The 10,537-nt window shown below is 48.6% G+C and overlaps 2 protein-coding genes across 5 annotated transcripts; one reads left to right on the top strand and one right to left on the bottom strand.

Moving 5' to 3' along the window:
* The first annotated feature begins 1,065 nt into the window (after nt 1-1,065).
* On the top strand, nt 1,066-1,671 carry LOC144247095 (pleckstrin homology domain-containing family F member 1-like). The gene has a single exon (XM_077786438.1). It carries the CDS (start codon nt 1,093-1,095, stop codon nt 1,669-1,671), a length of 579 nt encoding a protein of 192 aa, XP_077642564.1. The 5' UTR covers nt 1,066-1,092.
* Nucleotides 1,672-1,883: 212 nt separating this feature from the next.
* LOC110475999 (protein C19orf12 homolog) lies at nt 1,884-9,863 on the bottom strand. 4 transcript variants are annotated; one of them, XM_021540539.2, is made up of 4 exons: nt 9,804-9,863; nt 7,774-7,881; nt 4,044-4,220; nt 1,884-2,967 (listed from the first exon to the last, which is right to left on the bottom strand). In XM_021540539.2, exons 2-4 carry the CDS (start codon nt 7,802-7,804, stop codon nt 2,705-2,707), a joined length of 471 nt encoding a protein of 156 aa, XP_021396214.1. In that variant the 5' UTR covers nt 7,805-7,881; nt 9,804-9,863; the 3' UTR covers nt 1,884-2,704. The 4 variants fall into 4 exon arrangements, with proteins under 4 accessions (XP_021396214.1, XP_077642430.1, XP_021396220.1 ...); XM_077786304.1 differs by lacking the exon at nt 9,804-9,863 and adding an exon at nt 9,473-9,627; XM_021540545.3 differs by lacking the exon at nt 9,804-9,863 and adding an exon at nt 9,129-9,432.
* Nucleotides 9,864-10,537: the final 674 nt, after the last annotated feature.

Genomic DNA, 10,537 nt, shown 5'->3' with positions numbered 1-10,537 from the left:
ACAAGTAACAGACCCTTGGCCCAGCTGCTGCATGGCTGTGCCATGGCAGGTGGGTTGGGAGTGGTTTCAGCCCCTGGATTCCCCCTCTGGCTGCAGCCTGGCCAGAGCACTCAGTAAATGTCAAGTGCACACCCACAAGAGTGGCTGTGCTCAACACTGCCCAGCTCCACCCTGTGCCCTCCAGGCTCTGGGGCCCTGAGGATTCACATCCTTCCCTCCAGTTCCAGGGCACCCCGAGGGAGGCAGCTCTTCAGGAGCACCAGCACTCCGTGCCTCTCCGTGAAAGCTTTTTCTGCAGCCTGGGTCATTCCATTTAGGTCTGCCATGGCCAGAGCTTGTCTTGGCCTCGTGCCTTTTCACCCTAGAGAAGGAAGCTCTGGGAGAAGAGGTGTGGCAGAGATGAGTGTGCTGCATTCCACTTCCCCTCCAGCAGAGCTCACTGTTTGCAGAGTGATGTGCCATGCACTTGGAGCACTGTCAGCCCAGGGAGAACAGAGGAAAGGTTTCACTTGTGTGAGGATATGCACCTCATGAAGACTTTTCTCATTTTTTGTTTTTATCCTTTTTGTCATGCATGGAAGAACAGCAGGAACAAGTCATACCACACATTTTTCTTTTGTGCTTGCCTCAGCTCTGGCCCAAAATGGAGCTGGGGCCCGGGGAGGCAGTGTGTGTGTCTGAGAGCAATCCCTGAGATAGCAGGTGTGCAGTCAGAAATGGGAGGCTGGCTCTCAAGACCATTTTAAGCAGATCTATGGATCTGCATAAAACCAGGTTCAGACCAAGCAGCTTTCTTTTTTAAGGACACACAGGGAGAAAAGCAACACTAAGAAGGACCTGGCTCTGCCTTCAGGGATTTCCACTGCTGCAAATTGCACCATCCCAGTGAAGCCGGGGCTGTTGCAGAAGGAGGTCAGATAGTTTGAAGATTTTATTTAGACAGATAAGAAACTAAAGCGAGGAGTGAGATTACCTGTAGCCTCAGATTGCATTAGCAGCATCTCACCTGTGCATGCAGTGGCTACTCACCTTCTCCCTGGTGCAGTTTCACCACTTGCCTCTTTGTTTTCCTCTCTCCAGAGTGAGCTGGAGATGGTGGACCACCTTGCAAACACGGAGATCAACAGCCAGCGCATTGCTGCTGTGGAAAACTGCTTTGGGGCTTCTGGGCAGCCCTTAGCCTTGCCGGGCAGGGTCCTCCTGGGAGAAGGGATTTTAACCAAAGAATGCCGCAAGAAACCAAAGCCTCGCATATTTTTCCTTTTCAACGACATCCTGGTCTACGGCAGCATCATCATCAACAAAAGGAAGTACAACTCCCAGCACATCATCCCCCTTGAAGATGTCACTCTGGAGACGCTGCCAGACACCTTGCAGATGAAGAACCGCTGGATGATCAAAACCTCCAAGAAGTCCTTTGTGGTTTCCGCAGCCTCCCTGACGGAGAGGAAGGAGTGGATCAGCCACCTGGAGGAGTGCATCAAGCACCTGCTGACCAAGACGGGCCGGCAGCCCTGCAGGGAGCCCGCGGCCCCCTGGATCCCAGACAAGGCCACGGACATCTGCATGCGCTGCACGCAGACCAAGTTCTCCACGCTCACCCGCCGGCACCACTGCCGCTGCGCTCAACGGCTCCACTTGAGCCTTCACACAAAAAGAAGGCACACCTGAACATGTTTCTGCCTACAAACCTGTCTTATGAGTGCCCTGAAATCCAATGTCACCAACTGGCTGGGACATTGAGCACCACAGCATTTGGTGCTGACAGTAATAATGCAGCAGGCACATCACCCACCCACCAGCACTGCTGCTGCCCACTGCTGCCTGCCCGAGTTCCTGAAGTGTTCCTGCCATTTAAAGCAACACACAGATCACTGTGAGGCTTCTTGTGAACATTTTAATGGAAAGAGAGGACCTGCTGTACAGACTCAATCCAGAAATCAAAGCTCAAATGACAACCTTAATCCTGGGGCTCATAGAAAACTGGCAGATTCAGCTCCCCATTTTTTTAATGTCACACCCTCCCATTCTACAGCACAGGAGCCTGGTGAAAATTGAACTGAAAGTGTTCAGTTTGTTTTCCTGCTACTTGAAATCTTGTTGAAGTACTTGCTTCACTTCTTACATGAATAGAAAACTCAAGAATTATAAAACAAAAGTGATAAAGTACAGATTGAGTCTTTTGAGTTCACAGTAATGTACTTCCTTAAAAAACTTTCCTTGGCATGGCTAAAACAAACAACAGGTAAAATTCTTCAAATTGGCCTGCTACTTTGGCACCTTACATGTCATTCACAGGGAAAAAAATTAAAGCACTTGAACAAACAAAATCAAGTCTCCTAAATAAAACAAAAGGACGTGAGAAAATTTACACAAGTGACACATTAGCCTAAGAGAAGCATGATTCCCTTCAGCAATTAGAATTAATTCTAATGCAGAGCAATCCAACATTTCATAGCAAGTCAGTATCAGGTTAATGCAGTACGCCAATAGTATCTTTACAAAGCCGCATAAAACAAAAATTATAACAATAATGATAAAAATTTTAAAAACCCCAAACACCGAAACCAAAAACCCAAGTTTACCTCGATCAGCATATATTTATAATTAACACTGATAAATAGCATTTGTTTGTTGAAGATTCACAACTTTGGGAGTAAATTGCATTCCAGCATAAAAATCCTGCTCTAATAATCCTAGAGGATTATTCTCCATATTTTAGTTGTGCTTTTAGCTCATTGGTAAGGTAAGTGGTCAGCACTCCTAATACCTTCTCTGTGAGAGCAGAATTGGACATTACAAGAGCAATCAGCTGAGCAGCATCAGTCCAGTCTAAGTTCTTGACAACAGCCATGGCTTCAGCACAGAGTTTTTGCTTCTCAGCAGCAGGCAATTCCATTAAAATCTGAGGGACTGATTTGAACTGTCCAGAAGTGATCCATCCAATCAATCCACCAACTGCTCCTCCTAGGAAACACAGGGAATCATTAGTCTTTAACAATAAATGCTCAAGCCTGGAATTCAATCCACAGCCTTCACCCACAATGTTCTCACCTTGATTAGAAAGCAACAGAGAGTTGTCACCTGTGCCTGCTATATCTAGATTTAGTCACAATATTCAAAGCATCAGAAAGGATTTTAAAAACTCTTTACATCAACAGCAATCATAAAGAAACCCTTTATACAATCAACACTAATGGCTTCAAGCTAGAAACCAGAAAGAAAACACGCCCTGGGACACTCTCTTAGGGAAAGCTCTTCTGCTAAATTAAACCTTGCCCAAGGAAAACACCAGAGCAACAACTGCCTGAGCAGTGCCATAATCTCTTGCCAGATACCCCCAGACTGGTGAAAGCTTTCTGCTTCTTTAAGAGTCACTCATTGCACTGTCCAACACACCTGAAGCCCACCCCTGCAGGTGCTCACAGACCAATCCCATCAGACACATTCAGGCTTTCATCTACCGCGTGCACACCCCAGCCTCCCCAGTGGACAAGACACACTCGGGTAAGTGGAAGGTCCCAGGCTGCCAGGACAAGAGCAGAGGGATGGATCATCTACAGCTGATGTGCCTGTGGCTGCTGAGAAAGCAGCCCAGCAGCCTCCAGGGCTCCCCTCCAGCAGCAGTGTGAGTGCAGCACAGCAACCCACAGGGCTGCCAGCACTGCCCGGAGCACACAGGGCCTGGGACGGACACAAGGAACCAAGAGGAGAGAGAGAGAGAACCCTCACAATGGAGAGGTGGCAGAACTGACCCTGCCACCACAACTGCCAGCCCAGCCACTGCTCCTAAAAAGTCATCTGTGCACTCACAGGGATGCAGTTTTTCATTAGACAAAACTCTTAACTTGCAGCTTTTACTCAGCAATTTTTCCCACGATACCACAGAAATACTTGAAAGTCTACGATGGCTGAATTCATCTTCAAGGGACTTTTATGTGAACATCAAAAACTGATTTAGGGGCACTTAATGCAAAAGCCACTGGAAGTACTGATGTCTAAGATTTTACCAGCCTCTTGTTCCTAAAGCAAAGCACACTTACCTACAGCTATTCCAGGGGGGCCTCCCAGCATCCCCCCTAAAAATGCTGATGCACCTGTCAGCATTGCTCCCCGGCCGGAATGTGTGACAGCAGCTTTCATGCCCTTCACCGTGGCAACGTGGCTGAGCAGCGTCATCACATCATCAACACGGATCGGCATCCCGGCGTCCCCAAATCCTGCAAAAGATGTTTTAAGTTATCATCTGACCACTGCAACCGAGACTAAACCTAGCCACTAAAAGAATACAATTTGGAAGAACCCCTAGTGTTCAAGGACAAACAAAGAAAATAATAACTACTTTCTCTTTTGACTGTCAGAAGACCAGCCCTTGCACTAAGTGCTGAAGGTCATTGAAATTGCCAACTTGCAGGGAGACTTCTGCTACCAGACCAGAAAAAGAATGGGTTTATAACAAATTCAGTGTTTCTACAGAATCAAATTCTTCAGTAGATTGCTGTTGGCCTGAGGTTTTTCAGCCCCTAGAAAACCTCTTCTCCCAGCGTGTGTGAGCAATTCAATCTCAGCCCAAGCCAAGCAGTTTCACAGTCTTGCCTGAACAGATCTCCTCTGTGCAAAGTGAAAGTAGAGTGGTATCACAACATTTGTCATATTAAAAATCAACGATTGCAACAGAGAAAGCTTTCTTAGCACTGAGATGGTTGACTGCAAATCACCCATGTCACTGCAGGATCCAAACAATGCTGACACTGAAGAAAGGTCTGGCTTTTGTGAAGGGACCACATAAACTCCACAGCTGCAAAGAGGCACAGCAGGAAATTTCATCAAATAGTTGATTTCTCTCACTCCTCCATTCATTTTTGTACCAGTCTAAAGCAAGCATCCAAGTTCACCATTTCACCACTTTGCTTTTGGGTTCTTGGCAGGCTGATGACACAGCAGGGCTCAGTGGCAGAGCCACACACTCTGCTCCAGAGTCACTTATTATCTCATCCCATTGGGCTCAAGCTCCAAGTCAGGAACAAATGGCTGCTCTGTCTGTCCTACAGCAGTGGGGAAACACCCCAAAATATACTACGGGCACAGCTCCAACTACCAGCCCCAGGAATGATGGGGAAAGTGACAATTAAGTGTTTGTTTTTACCCTTCTAACAAAAGGTGAGCAGCTTTCCACTGAGAGTGTCAGTCACACCAGCCCCAGGCAGGCTGAAGTGCTGCAGGATTCACTCCCTCCTCTCAGACACTGATTTGGGATTGTGCCTCACCTCTGTGCCACGTCTCAGACTAACCCAAAGTGCTGAAAACAATTGGCATCTCCTCTCTGGGCTGAATTCAGTCAAGGTCTCACATGAAGCCCTCCAGGATGAAGGCTCTGCAGCACAGGTGGGACAACACAAGTTGGGAGAGCTGACAACACAGGGCCCTCACTGATAGGAAGATAATCAGCTTTGCCCCCTCAAACTGAGGGAGTGCTACAATTACCCAAAGCAATCGAATTGTACCAGATGTGCAATGATGTTTTATGAGCAGACATGCCTGCAGCTGAAGCAGTAGGTTCCAGCACTGGGATGAAGCTGGCTGCCCAAAGTCACCAGCATTACCATCCTCCACATGGCCAGCAAGGTGTCCCCATGGTCACACAGCAAAGGTGACACAGTGCAAAGGTGACCAGCTACCCTTGGCTCCTCTGGCTAAATAAAACACTCCCTAACAACCACATTCAAAGTGCAATTGACTTAAAGCTAAAAAATAGCCAGGCCATAAGGAGAGTGGTAATCAAACTGGTGCCTGGTGATGGTGTATGAATTTCTGACAAGCAAATTTGGAACTCATGAATCAGCCTCAAAATAAAGCAGAAACATACTGGGATGCAAGAAATTGAAATAAGTTTTTCCATACTAAATTACTGACAATTTTACTCCCCTCAGAACTCCCCCAAAGGAAATCTCCATTCGCAAAATTAACATGTATTTGGGCTTCTTTGGCTTGACTGAACAAGGTTTTTGGCATAGCAGAATGGGTCCTGCTTATTTCTGGACTTCACAAGGTGCACTCATTTTCTCTAAGCTCTAACAGGTATTTCTATGATCTCCTGTCATATTCACTATAATTTACATCCTGCAGAGAATATTAGTGAGCACAATACCTAAGGCACAGCACATACAAGATGTTTTTTTTTTTTTAAAGTGTAATTACAGAGCACTAGTGGGAGCTACTGAAACATAAACCACATCCTAACATGTAAAGTAATCCCCGATTCCTATATTTAGCACACAGAATTATGAATTCCTTGAAAAAATTCAATTTAGTTCCAATTAAGAATCAAGATGATCAACCAGATAATTCTCAGTGAGGAGGTATTTATTCAGCCACACACCACAGGCCATTAAAGGATATTTGGACAATACACTAACAGTTGCAGCACAGAGACACCACAGAAGCCTTTAACCTGCTATTAGGATAAGCAGCCCCTACCAATAAAACAACTTTAGTAACTGTCAGCAGCCAGCTCAGTCAGGAAATCAAACAAAAGGCTTGCAAAGCTCTGCATCTGCAAACCTCTAACACCTCACACACTGCTGAGGTCTGTAAGAAGCCAACTGCAAGAATGTGGAGCACAAAGCTGCATCTGACATCAGCGTACTGGTCAGAATCCAAGCAAGCAGAAGAGGAAGACAGGCCTGCTGCAAAATGCCAGTGGTGCCACAAAGGAGCAAGGATCCTACCCCAGAAGAGCACAGAAGGAGCTGTAACCTTTGTGTGTTAGAGGTCCAATCTCATGGTATTCAAAAATATTTATAAACTCCGATGGTGTAACTGACAAGTAACTTAGTGTGCAATTTGATTCTAGTAACAAATTTTTCCTTACTGAATTCACTCAGACATTAGGAAACATCAGGATTGCAAAATATTGGATCTGGTCTAATGAAGGGATAGAAATATCAACATCCATAAAACTGTGTGCAGCTTTCAAAGGTGCTAAGTCCTTACAGCTCCTAATGACTTCACATGGTTCCAAAAATCTTCAGCACCTCAAGAAAAAAAACAATCCCAAGAGTTCCAGAACATGAAGTTGCTGAGAAACCAAGCTTTGTTTTGCAATGTTTCTGTTTTATTGCAGTTTGATGGCTGCTTTCCTGGTGTCTTTGTGGTCACCCAAATACTGATCCCAAGTCATAGATTCTGTGCTCCAGTTGATGCTCCCTCCCTCACTTCCACCCCAAGGACAGGGGAACAAAGTGAGCAATGTTCCTGCACTCCTAACCAAAGGAATACTAAGATCACATTACAACATCTCAACCTTGAACGTACAACCAGAACATTTTCCCAAGAGCTAAAATGCCATAGAGAGAATGAAACCAACAGTATCATTCCCAACTCACTGAAAGTCCTGCTAAGACAAATAACAGAAGAAGGTTCCCAGGTAACTCAGTGGTGTGAACCCCATTTCAGCTGTTCCCAGGTGAACATTCCCATCTCATCACCCTACTGCCCCCTTCACCAAATGATGGCTTCAGACAAGCAAAAGCCCTTCTATCCCTGCACTCTCTATCCCACTTGGAGAAAAATCAGCCTCTTCCCAAATGCCCACACAGGAGACATTCTCACCAGCACCCAGCCTGCCCCACCACTGAGCTGTCCTCCCTGCCCCTTACAGCTTCTCCCTGAGGAATGAGGGAACACCTCTGCCACGTGCAGGCACATGGCACAAAATCCCACCCACACAGCACATTCCAAACCCACCTGGGAAGATACAGAGATATGTCCTACCTGCAGCTGTCTTTATCATGGTGGCCATCATATGGTGACAAACAGGAATGTGAGGTGACAATTTCTTCTGTCTCAACTGTACAGCAACAGCTCTCTATGAACTGCAACCTTTCAGAAGAAATATGAGAACAGCACTGGAGAAAATCCAAACACAAGGTGCTCCCGCACTGAGACAGACTAAAGAACACAACTTCACAAACAACAGTGTGCAAGAAGACATCACCTCATTGATTGAACAGGCCAGAAGTCCATCCATTATTTCAATAACAGCTGGTGGACAGACAGGGACTCAAGCTATTGAGTCCATCTGCAAAGGAGGGCCATCTCATCACTGGTCCATACACATCCTGTAAGCACGAGCAGCATCTGGCTCCTAAACCAGCACTTCCTCAAAATCCTACCTTTTGAGCCTGGTCTCATACTTGGAACCTGCAAAACATGTGGTCTGTCTGACATAAATCTTGACTGACATCAGCAGCCAGTCTATATACTAGTTTTGAACCTGCTCTGCATCTGTAATTTTCTTTTAGTTTGCTAAGAAAGGGTTTACTCCTGCTTCATGGCATAACAGTTAAAATATGCTCACTGCCATTCTCACCTCAGCATTTGGTACTCGTCTTTCTTAACCATGAGCATTCACTATATCTACAAATATTTACTGTATTATGTTACTGACTATATATTTACTTAGATTTTTTTTAGTTTCAACTATATGAGGATATGGTAAGAAACTCTTGTATTTGCTAGACAACCTGAATTCAATTGAAATGCATAAAAAATTCAATTGAAATGCATAAAAGAACAGTTTTGTAAGAACTGAGACCTTAAGAGCATTGCTCTTCTTCTGTGTATTTATCAAATCATGTAATATAATCAAAGCACTAAATAGGTTTATTTAATACAAGAGGTAACAAATTCACTCATTAGATGAGCAACTACTTCTAAAGACCTAGAAGCTGATTTTACAAGATTCTTAGATGCCTCAAAATGCCTAAATATTCAAAAGGAATGATCTCATTCCACTGAGATAAAAGGAAATTTGGCACCTAACCTGTCTAGGCACTTAGGATACCCAGCTTACCTGGTCTGCTAAATGACAAAGCATCTGTGAAACACTGGCCATAACTCTTCCTGCCGATGAATTTTTATAGACCTAATTCATTGTCCTTCTAATTATAAACTAAGAGTAAATTTTCCCCCCATTTCTTAGCCAGTTTCTCCATTTTGAAGGCTGTATTCAAAAAAGTTACCGGTTGCTTTCATCAACTAGCTGATACTGAAGGCAATAATGAGACTTTCAGGTAAGAAAGAGAAATGACCTGACAGTCACAAACACAAATAGCAGAGCTCTTCACCTGTAGAGGTAGTTAGCACAGCACACGGGGGTGATACCTTCAAAATCTGAACTAAGCCTGAAAATTAAAGATGTTTTCCCTGACTCATTGCAAAATCATAAAACTTAATCTCATTGAAATTAATCAACATGTTCTGAATACTTTAAAATTTATTAAGAATGTTATGACTAAAATAGGCTAAGCATAAAAGGTAATTATAAATCCTTTGAAATAGCCGAAATTTAATTACACTATAGCTATTTCTTTGTTTTCCTGACAATTTCATGTTTACTGTCGCTGAAGCATTGCTCCAGCCGCAATGTGACTTGGAGACATGAGGCATGAGACGCTCATGGAAAACCCACCCAGACCGTCCCGTGTCACTGCTCGGGGTGGCCGTGCCCGCGCAGGAGGGTTGGGCTGCATGATCTCAGCGCTCCCTCCCCACCACAATGACTCGGGGGTTCTGTGCAGCGGCAGTTCCGTGGGGCCTGAGGGTCTTTAGGGCCATCAGCGCCGCGCCGGGCCCCAGCTCCGGGTCCGGCCCGCCGCGGCGGCGCCCCCGCGCTCCCTGCCCGGCCGGCCGCGCTGCCAACCCCGCGGCCCACGGCACTGCCGGGCCCGCGCGGCACGGCACGGCACGGCACGGCACAGCCCTGCCGCGCCGCTTCCCTCCTCCCCGCCTTCCCCGCCTACCTGCGCCGGCAGCGCCCGGCTCTGCGCCCGGGCAGGAAACGGCCGTGGCGCCGGAGGAGGGGCCGCGGAGCGCCGGGTCCGCCCTCCCGTGTGCCGGCCGCGGAGCTCCGGCCCGGCCCGCCCTGCCCTGCCGTGTGCCGGCCGCGGAGCTCCGGCCCGGCCCGGCCCGGCCCGGCCTCCCGTGTGCCGGCCGCGGAGCTCCGGCCCGGCCCGGCCCGCCCTGCCCTCCCGTGTGCCGGCCGCGGAGCTCCGGTCCGGCCTCCCCTCCCGTGTGCCGGCCGCGGAGCTCCGGCCCGGCCCGGCCCGGCCCGCCCTGCCCTCCCGTGTGCCGGCCGCGGAGCTCCGGCCCGGCCTCCCCTCCCGTGTGCCGGCCGCGGAGCTCCGGCCCGGCCCGCCCTGCCCTGCCGTGTGCCGGCCGCCGAGCTCCGGCCCGGCCCGCCCTGCCCTGCCGTGTGCCGGCCGCCGAGCTCCGGCCCGGCCCGGCCCGGCTCGCCCTGCCCTCCCGTGTGCCGGCCGCGGAGCTCCGGCCCGGCCCGCCCTGCCCTGCCGTGTGCCGGCCGCCGAGCTCCGGCCCGGCCCGGCCCGGCTCGCCCTGCCCTCCCGTGTGCCGGCCGCGGAGCTCCGGCCCGGCCCGCCCTGCCCTGCCGTGTGCCGGCCGCGGAGCTCCGGCCCGGCCCGGCCCGGCCTGCCCTCCCGTGTGCCGGCCGCGGAGCTCCGGCCCGGCCCGCCCTGCC

The sequence above is a fragment of the Lonchura striata genome, chromosome 13, assembly GCF_046129695.1.
Source record: "Lonchura striata isolate bLonStr1 chromosome 13, bLonStr1.mat, whole genome shotgun sequence".
In the NCBI taxonomy this organism is placed as follows: domain Eukaryota; kingdom Metazoa; phylum Chordata; class Aves; order Passeriformes; family Estrildidae; genus Lonchura; species Lonchura striata.
This window is presented reverse-complemented; position numbering and strand designations above follow the sequence as displayed.